At 43.1% G+C, this 16,336-nt stretch overlaps 1 protein-coding gene across 1 annotated transcript in view; it reads right to left on the reverse strand.

Annotated features, from left to right (window-relative positions):
• Positions 1–502: 502 nt before the first annotated feature.
• LSM5 (LSM5 homolog, U6 small nuclear RNA and mRNA degradation associated) overlaps positions 503–16,336 on the reverse strand; it is an 80,489-nt gene continuing 64,655 nt past the window's right edge. The window contains exon 5 of the mRNA XM_086966825.1: positions 503–766. Within this exon, the coding sequence (XP_086822951.1) occupies positions 734–766 (33 nt within the window). The 3' untranslated portion in view covers positions 503–733. The remainder of the gene's footprint in view (positions 767–16,336) is intronic.

The following is a 16,336-nucleotide window of genomic DNA, read 5'->3' on the forward strand; positions in this document are numbered from 1 at the left end:
ATTCCAAGGCCATGTAATTCGCAGTTTAGCCAGCAATGTAGTTACCAGCAAATAAGGAAGTAGAACAAATGCGGGAATACTTAATTCCTGGTACTTTCTAAGCAGACAAGTCACTGGTGAAATTTCTGTGTATTGAAACAGCACAAAAGTACAGAATTACCACAGGAATTTGAATAGCAGTTCGGACTCCCATGGTAATTTCCTTATTCTAGGAGCACCCTCGCTGTCAAAGTCAGAATACCACAGTACTACTGCTTCCTGAATACATAGGATACCTTGTATTGGTAAATTTGGGAGCAGAAACAATCTATATTCCCAATCTTCTTGCAATGGAATCCTGAAAAATTGCATGCAAATATGTTAACAGAAATTGTTCTTCGCACCCAACTACATTGAATTGGACAAACTCTGCCTCATTAAGTTTCCTTGTTAGCAAGAGGCCTACGGCAAATTAAATATTTAATCAAATTGACTGGAAAAATTAAATGACCACAGCAAACATCGGCTTGTTGGTACATTGTTATACTTTTATTTTTTAAGGTATGTGAAGAGGGAGAATATAAACACTGAAAAAGCAATTTTGTTCTCCAAAAAGCAGAAAGTTTCTCCCTACAAAAAAAACACTTGATTTAAACTTAAAAATCATTTACAATATTTTCGCTCAATATGAATCTGAGCATTTTTACAAAATATACATTTTCATAAAAAAATGTTTTTTTGCAACGAGACACGTTCACACATCGGGTCCTTCTCCTCCAGGAACCAACTGCAAAAGAAGAAAAGGTAGAGATTTACCATGTGCCTTGAGTCTTCCCATCCCACTTCCCCTCAAACAAGGTTTAAGGTGGAATGATATTAAAAGAAGTTATCAAATACTGCAAAGGTTACCACACTAATTCTAAAAAGAGCTTGTGAGTCTGGCCTTGTGGGGGAAGCAATTTTACTTAAAAAGACCAGATGGGTCAGCCTGGGCAAGGGTTTGTATGGGTGGAAGTGGGCCAGAACCACAAATGGACACAGATCTTTCTAAGCAATTTGCCCACAGTCCCCTCTCTTAAAACAATTGAGCTACGAACAGCCATAACACAGACAAAGATACAAAATCTGTACACTTAATGTTAACAATAAACGTAACATTTTCAAAAACAATATTCTCCAAATCTCCTCAGAGTAAGCGCCACATGAAATGAAGATAATCAAAAATGGGGTTTACTAAAAACCAATGCGGACACCTAGAAGTTTGCATGATGAGCTATGGTGGTGGTTCTTAACCTTTTGTCTTCTGTAGATCCCTCCTTACTGGGATCCGGGCACCCCCATTGAACCATTATTGGATCAGGGAACCCCCACTGAGTCATTACTTGAAGCCGGAGACACCGGTGTAAGAAATTTTGATGATTTAAAACTCAAAACAATTCAGAAAAATACAGAAAGAAGCATTCAAACAAATATACAAATAATAAAATATTTTACTTAAAATTTTAATTTCGTTTTGAGGCATTTGTGGATTAATGGGAAGGTGGGGGCTTTCCTAAATTCAACTGATGGCCCCCATCCTCCATGCTATATTCTGTTTGATCCATTAACACTACTCCCACTTATCAATCTGAGGACGACTAATTTTTAGACTCAAATTTGACATCCCTTCATATTTATAGAACGTTTTACAATTTTAAATGTTACATTTTGATTCTTTATTTATATACACTATTACAGCGGCCGAATGTTCGCCGCGGTAAACAGGTTAATCTGTTAATATTATTCAATCTTCTAAACATTTGCAGACCGTTGACAAGGCATTGTGGACACCCAAGGGTCCCCCGGATCACAGGTAAAGAACTGCTGAGCCAAGGAATTAAAGAAAAACCTATCTCCACTTGTTAAAGGCCCTCCACTGGCTCCCAATCCAAGAGCGAATCACTTTTAAGTCACTCTGTATTGCCCATAAAACGCTGCAGGGTAAAGGCCCTACGGCCTTGAGAGGACTGATTCGCCCCTATAAGTCGGCCAGGGCCCTCCGCTCAGACAGGGAAAATCTGGCCATCATACCAAGAGTGAGGAAGGCGCGCACTGGAGGCCGCCGGTTCTCGCTGAATGCATCAAATAAGTGGAACGGCCTTCCTAGAGATCTCCAGATGGAACCCGTTCACCTTAAATTCAGAAAAGCTCTCAAAACCTTTCTCTTCCCTACCACTCCCTAAATCCGTCCCCTCTTGAGTTCACTGGGTTCAGGTCAGTTTCAGTGCTGGGACGCTCCAGGGCAGCCATGCGCTCTATAAATCTAAATCTAATCTAATCTCCACTCTGTCTAGCCCCACACGCTGCTCCGCTGAGCAGGAGCAGCGTGTGGGGCTAGACCGAGGAGAACTCCTCCAGTGTTCACTGCATATTAACAATCACCCCCCAGATGTTCTGAATGCTCATGAAGCAAGCAAGCTCTACTATATAAGTCATGCAATTTGCATTTACTTGATCCAAAAACCGCTGTAGGTACATAATAGCCTGTATATACAGACACGTATTTCGTTTTTCGTCACTTTTGTTAAATTGACTTATACATATCTTTAACTATTAGTGAAACGTGAGTAAGGTGGGGAAGTTGTGCCCCTGTCCTGAAGAAGGAGCTCTGCCTCCGAAACATGTCGACGCACACATGAGGTTTTGTCCATAATCACGACAAAACACGCCTCGCTTTTCAATTCTTTTACTAGTACCAGCCCGGGGTCATGGAATAAAAAAAAAAATTCTGCTATACCCACGAGCCAGGTGCTTTTTAATTTTCTCACTAAATCCCACCACAAACACATACCCACTCACACGCACACGCACCACATATAGCCAAAACTTAAAAGTGCTCCCACTTAGTCGTAGGTCGCAGCACGCCGCAACCCGCTAGAGGGTTGCGAAGACCCCTATGATGAAGCATGACACCAAGGGGCCTTTTGGTGTGTGAGGGGTATTTTACAAAACACTAAGTGCTCCCATACCACTGAGGAGAACACTTCCCTGTCATTCTAAGGAGGATTCCTTTTGTTTATGCATATTAGTTTGTGGAGTAAGAGTCCTTCAAAACTGCTCTACCTCCGCTCTCCTGTTTATTTATATGCCCAGACTTTATCTGCCATCCACCTCACACAATAGAGCAGCAAGCCTAAATAAACACATTTGAATAGCCAAGCAATCAATGGCTTCTACAGATTCCAGACTCTCCAGAAGCAGCCATTACATGAAGACAATATGGTCCTATCTTCCATAGTGGATCCATCAAGGGTGAATAACTCGGACCTCTGATCAACATCATCAATGCATCTCTCCATTTCAAAGCATCTGCCCGGATACCTAAAAACCAGAAAGATCTCTCCCAGTTAGTGAAGTAGGCCACCCTCAGCTAGATGATTTACCAACTACTATACACTTAATCATGTACACAAGATATTCGAGGCCAGTGACCTCCTTCAGAACTACTAGTCTGGAATCATTCTATAAAGCACACACTAACTACTCTGCCCGTGATCCACAGGGCATAGTCACCCACCAATGCCATCTTTCTAGACCTCTCAGTTGAGTCCAACACTGCCAGAATATAAATCGCTGCTCAAGCCTCTGTAAGAATAAATGGGTTTCAATGACAAAGACGTGCTGAACTTTGTTAGCTACAGACCAAGAAATGCAAACAAATGTACAAATAAAGCGTATTCCAGAGACTGTGGTGCAGCATACCCCAAGGCTCTATAAAGTCACTCGCAATCACCAAATGGAACTCCCTCTAGTACTCCTGGCAGGCATGAACATCAAGCCCAATCATTATATGGGCTACTCCCAAGTCAATCTGAAGGTCTCTTCTGGCAAGGATGTTCACCAGCCAAAGGAATGCCACTTCCCAATTCGATCAAGAATGTCAAGGGCATGCTTGTAGTGCAAACATCTAAAAAAATAAAAAATAATGTATACTGATGCGGTCTTTTGAGTATGAACCTTTTAAGATTCAACCCACAAGTCCAACAGCGTCACAGCCCTCTGGTTCCTCAGCAAAAGCAGTCACACCTGTAAGACACACAACTAGGAAAACAAACTACAACTTCATGGTTAGCTGAATCAAGGCATATGTCTTTAAGACTTCAGAAGAGCTGTAAAAACAGACAAATTGCACCTAACTATAGACAATACCCTCCTCGTAAGCAGCCTAGACTCCCGCATGAGCAGAGTAAACCGCCATCCTCCTTGGAGAGATCTCAAGGACCTAATATAGTTTGCCCAGTTGGCTCCACCCCACAATTAAAGAACTTCACTGGCAACATCTGCATCAACCTGAAGGTCTGCTGAGTCACATTTAAGGCTATCAACTCCAGCACATCACCTTATTGGACAAGTAAAGTTCAGATGTGAAGCAGAGTTCACAACACCCACAGTAGTGGCATCACTAAGTACATCACTAAGCGCTAAGCTAAGAAATGTAACAAGGAGAAGGGCAGGCAACAAGCTGTATCCTGCTAAGGAGCCAGAATCTGGAGCTCCATTCTGATACAAAACAGACAAGATAGTATTTGCCTTCACTTCCTAAATGATCTGAAGAGAAACATATTTAAGGAACACCAGGTGTTTAAGTTATTTGACCTACAGCACCCACTCCTCCTGGACGTTTCCAGAAAAGTAACTTTTTAACCTCAGATAAATATAATACAATTGATTCAACCTCCGTGTTTTCAGCCCCCAATTTCCAACCCCCTGCTTCATAGCTAGGTTTGTCCTTTAAAAGCATACATTCAATGATGGAACAACTAAGTCAGAGCTCAGATTTGGTGGGAAAAAACAAGTCTAATACAGAATTAAAGCACTTGGAAATGATAAAGGCTCACGTTAGAAAGGAAGTTACAGCATGTAGAGACGAGGAATAGCTTTAATTTTCAGATTCCAATAGGAATTCCGACAAAATCAGTACCCAAAGGAAACGTCAGGTACTATGAGAAATGAACATGATAAATAATTCCCTTTTCCGAAAAGTATTACTCCGGAAAGAATGCTTGCTGTCTTAATGGGATTCAGAATGTTTTTTTTCGGGGGTGAGGTAGTTGTATGCAATCACTACCTCACAATCCTGCACCTCTATTCCCAGTGCCAACCCGAGGTCAGCCCTTTCTGAATATTCTTCTGGGAGACTGGCAAATGAAAGATCTTTTCTACATCCATAACACCCAAGGCTCTGACCAGAACACAAAAAGGCAAGAGTGTGTTTTTACTGACCATTGTGAAAGCACAATCTGAGCAAAGATTCTGTTTGGTGGCACGAGAACACCTTTCAAAAATAGCTTGAAATAGAATAAATCTATAAATCGGCCACTTCACAGTGGTTAGAAGGTCGTCTGAACAATTATAGAACAGCTTATGCTGTCCCAATATGTGCCAGCCAAGTGATACAAGTATGGTGTACTCAGCCCTAGCGTAAGACATAGGCCTAGAGGGCAACTTGAGCAGTGACTGTGGACACGCGTTTCTCGGATGCTGTGGTCTCAAGAAGATTCCCTGCACCAGATAGAGTTACATACCATGGGACTGCATAATATGAATTCGGATCCACTCAGTCCTTAAGATACGGCTAGTGTCTGGTAAACACTTCACTCACCATAAACTCCCCATTAGCCATTGAAGAAGGAATAACTTCTAAAGCAGATGGAGTAAGTAGTACACTAGATGCATGCCACACTTGCAATGAGAACTCCTAGAATGTATTTCATTCGCTTGGGTCTGAGTGGCAAAAGGGCTCGCTTGTTACAGGATCCAGTCTATGGAATTTCCTCTCAGGTCCCAGAGGTTGGTGGTTTCCTCAGATCTTCAAGCCAGCATGGGCTTCGGTGAGGTGCAGCTCTGTGGCCGATATATCTAAATGAGTGGTGCAATGCTTCCTCTTTCTTAAAAACGGTTTGTCAGTAACACTGCGTTCCAGTCTAGACTGTCCACAATATGTTTTTTATGACTTAGGGTGCATGCGTGTTATATTTATTTCAGCCGTAACACCTGGTACTAAGAGTGGGAACCCAACTACTCACCTTTCCAATGCACCCAAGACTGACTTTGGCCTGTGTCCAGGATGAAAGGAGACTGTGGGCAACAGTGTTGAAACAAATACAAAGGATCACAAGAGGTTAAGAGTAGTTGTAGTTTGCTAATGGACATACAGCAGGGCTTGCAGCAATTAGTGGTTATGTGGACAAAGGGAAAACAGAGGCTCTGCAAAGGTGGCAGGCACCAAAGAGCGATGTGCTGGGAGAAGTATTAGGAGAGCTGCTACCCTCCACCCATGGTGCCCCATTTCGGTGTAAGCTGCCAGCGTTCGGGGATTTAGAAGGATGGATCTTGTCTTTACAAGGAAGGCACTCCCCCCAATAGGTTTTGTATCATGCTTTTCTATAATCTGTGGCTACCTACATGCCCTCTAACAGACTCTCCTACCTCAAGTTGACCTATAAGGATCACAGGAACCTTTTTTCCAAGACAGCAAGGTCAATGATAAAAATCCTCTCCATTTTGTGTCATTTTAAGTGCATTCCATAGCCAAACTGAATGTGCACTTACATATCAATTTATGTTTGGTATGCTCAAGCAATAGTATGGGTACAAAATGCAATGAAGCAAACCAAAAAATACAGACAGGTGAATCTTGGCTTGGTCAACATGAACCAGGAGCATAATCCGACTAAGAGCTTTGGAACAAAACTAGATTTTTTGCTTTAGCACTTTCATGCAACCCTGCTGCTGGCCCTTAGGAGTTTTTTTTTTTTTTAAATAATAATGGAATATCTGCAAATGGCTATTTTGGCTGCATTCACCTAGATCAAAGGCATTTGTAACTTAGAAGAAGCTCCTTTCAGAAGTTGGCTGCGTGTGGAACCTTTGTACCTGCTACAGTATGGGGAGGTCTCTGGGAAGCAATGGTGAGTTTGTTAGGCCCATTCTTAGGCTGCAGTGTTAGCATGCTTACTGAAAAGGCTTCAACATCAGAACAAAGAAACCACCTACATGTACCAAATTCAAAAATGCGTCCCAGTCCCACAGACCTGTGAGGCCTAGTAGTGAATAATCACGGTGCACAGGTATTCACTATTTGACACTTTCATTCTGTACTTAAAACTACACTTCCTATTCATTTTCTGAGTAAATGGGTCGAGATTGTTTTTTATTTAAGAGAATCTTAATTACTTATGACAGCTAAGGGGTTTTAATCAATCCTATTTGTAGTCAAACAGGGTAAGCTATGACTTTGCTAATTTCTCAGTGTCATTTTTAATTAAAAAATGTTGTAGGTTTTACTTATTCTCCAAAGGTTTGTTATTTATCTCTAAAATTGTACTGCTGCTGTCCCTGCCATTTCCAATAGATTCCTTTTTGTACTTTGACAAGCTACCAAAATTGAGCCATAGAACTTTTGGGATGAGAAAATCCATTACATGACGACAGGCATGTACCCCTGCCCTGATTGCCCACGCTGCAACGATGTCTTGATTCCTGCTGCTCATTTTCATTGTCGTGGGCTAACAAGGATCATGCATGTATGCCATGACAGAGGTCGGTCTTACGGATTGTGGTCTTGTTGGACCGGGAGGGGTGCCCAAAGCGCTACCCTCATAGTGGAAAAAGACTACTGCCATTGACAGGAATGAAGTAGCTGGAGTCAAGGGCAGCAGCATACTGTGTAGTGATCAGTAGGAGTGGACAGGTCCTTTTTACCTGCGTCACTGGAGTAAGACTTACAGCCTCACTCATGTAAAGTTCTGCTATGTGATTAACGCACAGTTGGCGTTCATCAAGTTAGCATGCAGTGCTGTGCAGTGCATGCGTGTTGTATGTATGTGCTGGGTGTATTTGCGCCTGTGAATTATACAATACATGGTAGATTAGGGGTTCTATTTTAGGAGACCCAGGGCTGACTAGTGGACCACGAGGATGTAGAGGAACATCTCACCCTAAAAAAAAAAGTTTGTAGATAGCTGTGCATGCATACATATATACACACATCTCCCACACACCCCCAACGGGTACTAGGTCACTGAAAAAGGACCTGGGTACACCTCAGGTAGGAAGCGGGGCTGACAAGAGAATTATAAAGAATAAGGCAAAGGCCTTGGGGTAACCTTTTGATACACATATCACTGTGGCTGACATCTAGGTGTCAACCTCTACCCACTCTCATGGCCTGTGCTACAGGGCTATCAGATCTGAAGTTGCTTCTGCTGCGACAGACTGCTTTGTGGAAGAAGGGCAGAGGAGGGGAGGCCTTTAAAAGGTAGCAGACCTCCATCACAAACTTCAAAGACGCAGACCCTGAATCACATCTGATGTCTGGAAATGGACTATAGGAAGAGGAGCTCCAGGCCCCCGAAACTGTCAACCGCCAAGGATCCAGTCAAGCTATGTGAATAGGAGAGTTCTGCAAGATTTCTGCCTGTGACCAGGACTGGGGGTTGAGGCCTGCCTGTCTCCCAGCTGGGTGATGGGACATTACCCAGGGAAAATCCAAGAACATCTGCCCCGGAACACTAGGGCCTGCCTGCTTGCCAAATCCAATGTGCCATGTGAGGAAAAGGAGATCACTGGTGGGAGTGAGGTCAGTGGGGGATCCGGGCAAGTGGATCCCTGTAGGGAGGTGTGAGGAGAGTACAGCTGTGATGATCGAGTATTGGCCATATGCGATGGCAAGGCTAACAACCCTGTATGCCAAAGGCAGCCATTGGGAAGTTAACTGTGCAGTTTCAGGCTGTGGCCCATGGGCAGAGTGTAAGTCGGAGACTCCGTATGCCAGAAAGCTGTGTGAAGAGCGACTTGCTGCTGTGCCGATGTTTGAGTGAGGAGTAGGAGTGGTGATCCTGCATGCAAGAGAGGGCCACCAGAATGGGTAAGGATTGCAGCCTGGTTGATGCCTTAGTCAGGAGAAAAGGCCACCACAGTGACCATGTGAGCCAGAGCACTGACTGGGGATTGGAAATAGAAGCAGTCAAACCACCGAACCTCTGTGGGAAGGATCACAGAAAAATTACTGTTGCACCAGAGAAGCCCCTAGGGCACCCAGCTGCTGCCCCTGCAGCGTCACAAGTGTTAACCACCGAAGACAGCCACTGCAGTCTCAGCGCTGCAAGCGAGATGATCTTGAAGACTTTGGTAGTGTATAACCGCTGGTGCTGTAACGCTTATCGAAGGGCCAGAAGGACCCAGGGGAGATTGTCAGATAGAGCTTTGGTGCTGGAACACTTTTCGCCTTTCTAAAAGTAGTTGGATTGGGTCTCCTGAGATACTGCTGCTACTGGGGCCTAACCTGCATGTCACCTATAGTGAATGGGTAATAACCATTACTGCTAGTGAGAGGGAAGTAGTGGTCAGGAGACCGCCTATTGAACACCAGTACCCTGACTGAGGGGGCTGAGTGCATGGTTTGTGTATGCCATATTTCATGTTGTCTTTTTATATAAAAACTACTTTTGTCATAAAAGACAGTATTTGACTAGACAATTTATTGCGGCTACTGAATGTACTTTTATTTGTGAGCTTGTGTTTGGCCCCACCATTACCCCCATACCCCACGCTCCGAGAACCCTTGCTCGCGGGCTACTCAGGAGAATTAAGTGCTGAAGGAGTACTTGGCTGGCTGCTCAGGATCCGTAGTAGGTTGAGCCCCAGGACAGAATGAGTAAAAGACATCGGTCCCCACGTCTTGATTTTTGCGGTCTCCCTCAACAGTCTTCATATGAGCTGGGCCAGGGCGCATACCAAGCATGGGGCGTACTCCTTCCCCGAGCAGGCAAACTGATTTTATCATACTTGTGAACAGCTCAGGGATTGACTGGGAAAAGCTAGAAATTCAAAAACTGCGCAACTGTAAATAAACAAAACCACTGCCTAGTTCACACATCACTAAACTGGCATTCTTCTTAAATATGGTGTGCAGTTAATCCTATTTTCAAAATCCCCCCATCCCAAAAAAAGGGTCTGAGAGCTAAAAGACAAGTAGTGCACTACAAATAAATCAAACGTATACAACACAGATACCGTTATGTCACTGTTACTTACATATTGAAAGTTATTCAGCAAGTTACTTATCCTATCAACCTTTTGTACTCCTATGGAGGATATGGAAATATTTTCAACACGAAACAATGTATTAACTACAATGATATACAATATCTATGAATGCTCCTTTTAGCACACGTTACAAAAAATAAAATATATAGCTTTACATTTATCGGTACACTTCACCAGCGGTGTCTGATTTTTATATTTAATCATTGATTCAACAGTGTTCTCTCAGCCCGTTTTGTCAGATTTATGCTACACTAATGTATAACGTCTATCAGGCTTAGAGAGTCAAAAAATAGATAATTCTATAGCGCCATCTGTTGGGTATTAGATTTCTTCCATTTGATATTTCACATAATGCATCAACAGTCTTCAAACTAACGCTGCGCACCCCCTAAACCCCGTGTGAAGAAAACAGTTAATCTGGCAACGAGAAGGAGTAGCAAATTCTCTCCTAATAATTCTATAAAATCATTGTATATGCTGAGCGACTTTGAAAGTCATTTGGATCCAACACCTCGCAGCAGCTTAATTACTTATTTGCCGTAGCATTGCTAGACATCGAACAAGCGTTAGACTCCGTAAGCTGGACATACCTCTGCCACGTTTTGAAGAAAGTATGGATAAGTCCTAAATTTGTACTATGGGTCCATCTGTTATAATTTTGACCATTGTGTATGGGTGCACTTGGGAGAGGTGGTCTCAGACCAGTTCAGCCTGTATAGAGGAACCAGAAAGGGAATCGGGATGCCCTCGATCACCGCTCCTGTTCACACTTGCAATGGAGCAATTACCCGATCGACTGCGAAGGACGATTGACGCCAGGGGGATTACAATCGATCGAGGAGATCACTCATGTGCTCTCCCTTTACGCGGCGGCGTAAAGGGAGAGCACATACGTACCTCAGTCAACCAATAACTCTATACACATACTCTTGCAAGAGATTCAGGAGTTTGGGGAAATCTCTGGGCTCTGCATGAAACTAACAAAATCCAAATTGCACCTGCTGGGTTTCTTGGCAGTGGTGTCGATTGAGGGGCTCCCTACAGTAGGGCTTCTTTGGGAACAGAGCAACATCCGATATCTAGGGACCTAACTAGAGCCCACTGCAGGATCATTCTTGAACCTTAATATTGGAAGGGTGGTGAAGGAGCAGCCTGCATCAGTGAGATTCGGGAGAGATCTACCACTCTCCCTCATGGGTGGAGAAGCACTTGTGAAAATGATATTGCTCCCTAGATGTCTCTACGTAATCCAAGGCCCGCTGTACATGATGCCTAGAAATTACTTTAAGACAATTGATAGCCTTATTGTCGATCTACTGTGGGCTAATAAACAGAAACTTGTGAGGCTTTCCATTTTGAAAAGGACAAGGAGTCTGGGGGGTCTGGAGGTCCCCAACTTAGTTCTCTGCTATATGGCGGCACATCTACAACACGCAATGCACTGGCTTGACCCTGAGGAGTCATGGGAGAAAACCCTTCTAAGGGGCTCTCATGTGGACATTGCGCTCCCTGTGCTGGTAATGTGTGGGTCTCAGGTTCCGCCTGACACGCCTTATCTGATACGACAAGTGTCAGAGATATGGAAGGGAGCGATTCAGAGAGTGACCTGTAGCTATGGATTCTGCAGCAATTCCGAAGGATAGCAGCATCTATGTCGGTACAGAGATGGAACGATGGGGCTGTAATACTTTCGAGGACCTGTACCCTGAAGGGAGATTCATCAAAAGAGAGGACGCCATGGAGTCCTTTATCCTTGGTACAGGACAATATTTACTATACGCCAACATTTCCGCCGCTGCACATGAGATTTGGCCCACAATTCCAGACACCTCACAGAGTTCCAACACCCTAGTAATACTGTTGGAAGTGGCAGGAGGCCGCCGCCTGATTTCGCATCTCTATAGGGTGCTACGCAGCAACCTCCCGGAGGCACCCCTCCCCATCCACAATATATGGGCTAGGATAATAAATGAACCAGTGACGAGGAAGGAATGGACACGTATACATGAAAGGGTTTGCATTACTTGCTCCAATGCTAGATTTAAGTAAATGCAATATAACTTTATTTACCAAGCATATCTCTATCCAAAAACCTTACATGCTATTTACCCTGCCTGATCAGATACCTGCCCCCGGTGCGGGAGCCTGGCAACAGACCTTATACACATGGTCTGGTACTGAGCGGTTCTAACTCTCTATTGGCAGTCGGTATAAGACTATCTGAACAGGGCTGCTGGTTGGCAAATACAACTGGAAATACAACAGGTGTTACTGGGTCTGAGTTCTTTCCCCTCCAGAAAAAAAAAAAAAACTTAGTAGGAAACTTTTTCCACTGGTCTTAGTACTGGCAATACACCGTATAGCTTTGAAGTGGATGAGTGCAGAGCCCCCAAGATCAATGGATTGGTTCAGAGACATCTCCGAATGGGGGACAGATGAAGAAACCCGGATCAAACATGTCCGCAGAGATGACAAACTAGAGGATGACCTAAGAGCGCGGGCTGCCATGTTAGCTGACTTGAGGGAGCCTCTTATGGAGGCTTCCCATAGGGAACCGAATGAGTGTGACCACATCTGAGCAAAAAGATATATTCAACTTGACCTTGAGTAACTCCCTCTGCCCTCCAGAAATTCTAACACCTCTGCATTCAAACACCGGGGCATTCTTCAGCCTTGTGTTCAAAAGAGATATTTCAGAGAGTAACTCACGAGATAGGATTTAAAATCTGAAAAGGGCCTCAGCTGCAGGAGAGTCCTGCGCCACCACAAACCGATGCTTAATACCAACTGTTAACCGTCTTCTTTGATGTCCTTGCGACGGAACAAGTGCATAATTACAGCTCGATTTGCCTCCTCTCGCGTGCCCATCCCAATCCGCGCGCTTTGCGTCCAAGTCAGGGGCGGCTGGTCCATAGGGGCGTCGGGGCAGCGCCCCACTAGGCAGATTCAACAAGCAAAACTGCCCACGGACAGCAGGAAATGTAAACAGACGGCAGGCGAAATTCGTCTGTTTACATTTCCTGCCTGTGCTGGCAGCTGCTTCACAGATTCAACTGCGCATGAGCACAGTCAGTCGTCATTCAACTACAAACGTGCACCAGGCGAGAGCAGCAGGAGTCCAGCAGACTCCGACTGCGCATCTGCAAGGGGCGCTTTTAATTTCAGCTCCCCGCTCCATTGATATGACATTAGGCATGCTGCGCATGCCTAATGTAGTACAGGAGCCTGAAGATAGGATCCTGCACGGGCGGTGACGTATGGCCGCCCCATGCCCTGTCAACAGGCAGGATACAGTTGAGTAGCTGCCCTTGAGTCACATCCAGTCTCATGATTTGCCACTTGCCATGAGAGGACTCGGAGGCGTGATGCGCGGCGGGACCGGCAGAGGAGATTCCTCATCCTGGTAAGTTTATTTGTTTGTATTTAATGTAATTAAATACATCCCCCCATCGCGCGTACTACCCGGATTCATGCCGGCTGCGACTCTCTTCACATTTGTGGTGACTGAAAGGAACACGTCAGAAACATTTTGTTGTTATCTACTCTGCCACCAGATCCATTATTTTAATCCTGCCATAATGTTTTCAAAAATAACTACTGCAGAAGTAATGTGTGTTTACACTTCGTGAAGTTCTTGTATTGGAATCGCCGGAGGGTCTTCCTTATCGTGACAGAATCGCAGTGTGATGGATTCAGCGTCCTAGAGTGTGTTCAGTTGAACAAACATCTAGATGTTTTTACAATGTTTACAGGAATGTTATTTACGTGCCTGAAAACTAAATCAAGTCCCCCTAAGTCAGTTGTTTTTTTACTCCTTCTGCGAGAAACCTCAGGATGCCGAATGGGCTGGGGGTGGGTTTATCTTCAATTTTTTCAGAGCCCATAGATTTCGGTCTCATTGGCTAAAATAAAGGTAATCTACCTAGTAAGCATTCTCATGGCGAAACTCTACTACTTACACATATGCAATTTGCTTCTACTTCAAAGTTTGTAGTGGCATGGTATTAAATTGTTTAAGTTTTGAAAGGCTGGCACCCAGGGCAGCTACATTACTTGGCGATGGTGGTGGGAATATTCATGGGAAATAACATAGCAGCAACTAACAAAATGTACTTTAAGCACTGTGGGTGTATATACAATTTTTCCTCATGTATAATATGATTCAAATTCAAAATGTACTTTATTTGGTTTATCACAACCATAAAGTATACATATACAAATTTCGATTAAATAGCAGAAGATAAAAATTCATTTTCTTAAAATATATTTTCTTTTTCCTTATTGTAAAACATTATTTTCCAGACCCCGTCTTTAGACTGCTTCAGCTTTATAATATGAATATCTTGTGTATACGTGAATGTATAAATATTCATAAATATTTTGTCCTAAATATCGTTTGCACATCGTTTGCATATTAACGATATGTAGGACACAATATTTCTTTCAGAAGATATTTAGTTCCCACTGAAAACAGACAATCTAAGCTGAGTGGCTACAACGCCGCTATATAGCAACAGGCCTCAGTCTCCTTGTAGTAGTAAGGGGGAGGTCAACATTTTTGTTTTCACAGTGCGCTTTGGGAATAAAAGGTTCAAACTATGAAAAATAAATAAAAAACGAAATAAAGCAGTCAAAGTGTTCTCAAAGTGGCTAGATTGATTTTATTCACAGAAATAATAAACATGTCATGATAACGCTGATGGTTAATGTTTTTCCTAGAGAGATCAGAGTTTTGTCTAGTGGAAGTTTTGACTCAGGAAAGGTAGCGCAGAAGGTTAATGTGCCTGCTGCAAAGAACATGTACCTGTTGCAGATCACAAAATGCACATGATGTTTAGATGTTTAGTGGTTTGTTAAATAAAAAACATCTGTGAGGTACTCAGAAATGCATTGTATCTCGAAGTCTGTTATGAAGATCTGTGGTTATACTGAATAAGCAGTTCCCTATACTGAATAAGCTACCTATGTTATATGACATCTCTTTATTAATGTAATAACTGCACTTTCACAATTGCTTTATTAACCTTCCTGCTTTCTCAAATTTGCTTGAAAATGCACCATTTGTCCACTCTTTTTTCAAAATTTTCTCGAACCCTCCTTAAGTTGTTAACGCTCGCTCGCCGCGGTGAAGTAAGAGTAATTTTACGCCCACCACTTTCAAATGTCACCAGCCGCCACTGCGTGAGAGATGCTGAGATTACGTCCTTTCTCGTGAGAGGACGCAGAGTCCGCACCCTTTCTCGTCAGAGGCTGGTGTAATTTGATGAGAGATTATGTGCAGAGATGATAAAGAATAATCCCTCGGAAGTTAAGGACTATGCCAGTCAAGTCAAATACTGAAATCCCCAAGAATGAGGACTCTGTAGGAAGAAAACGATACGGACACTAGAAAAATGAATTTGGCTCTACAAAAAGTATATATTCAATTAGTAGTCATTAGACTACACAATTGCAACATAGTCACACCGAAATAATCCAGAGAAAAAAAGACGTAATCAACCTTCTCACCCCCTTAATCTAGGATTGCAGTGCAAAAAGGGCTTTGCAACTACGAAACTAGGGAAGTTTGACAGACAGTGGGCCTTATATTTTAATAGTTTTGAATAGAATATTTGAAACTGTATAAAATAGATAATTAAATATATTTTACCCAGCAGCATTTGCCACTGTTACAATATAGTTAGGTCAGAGGTTTCATACTAAGAGCATTATTGCTGTCCTAATAACTTTGGTGCCTAAAATTATAATTTGTGGGCCTCTCCTTCATGACGCTCCTAGGCTCTGTACCCCAAGACAAAATAAGATGACCTCTCTATTTGCTCGCGCACAACACTAAATTAGTTCCAATGCAAAATCCCATCCAATGCAACAATCTGCCACTATTCACTCCCCCATACTATAGTGTACTACCGATCCAAAATGTTCTTTGGTATCCAACAAAAGGGTATATTAAGTGCTACATAGATCTCACAATACAAAATATATTTATAATACATGGGATTTTGCAATGCCTGTATAAAAGCCAGTTTCTGTCTTAATAAATCAACAACTTGTGATGGATCCATCCAGTCGTCAACTATAGAGAAAGGACACCCGAACTAGACTGTAATAACTAATTGCAGTTAGTAGTGACGTCATAATACAAACTGCCTGAGCCAGCAGCCGTGAGGAAAGACAGGTCAGGTCACAGAGCATAATTAAGGCAGCAGTTTTATGACAGAAAGAACACGTTACTTACCAGGAGTGTGGAATTTAATAAACTATTTAC

This window comes from Lissotriton vulgaris, chromosome 4_1 (assembly GCF_964263255.1).
Source record: "Lissotriton vulgaris chromosome 4_1, aLisVul1.2, whole genome shotgun sequence".
Taxonomy (NCBI): domain Eukaryota; kingdom Metazoa; phylum Chordata; class Amphibia; order Caudata; family Salamandridae; genus Lissotriton; species Lissotriton vulgaris.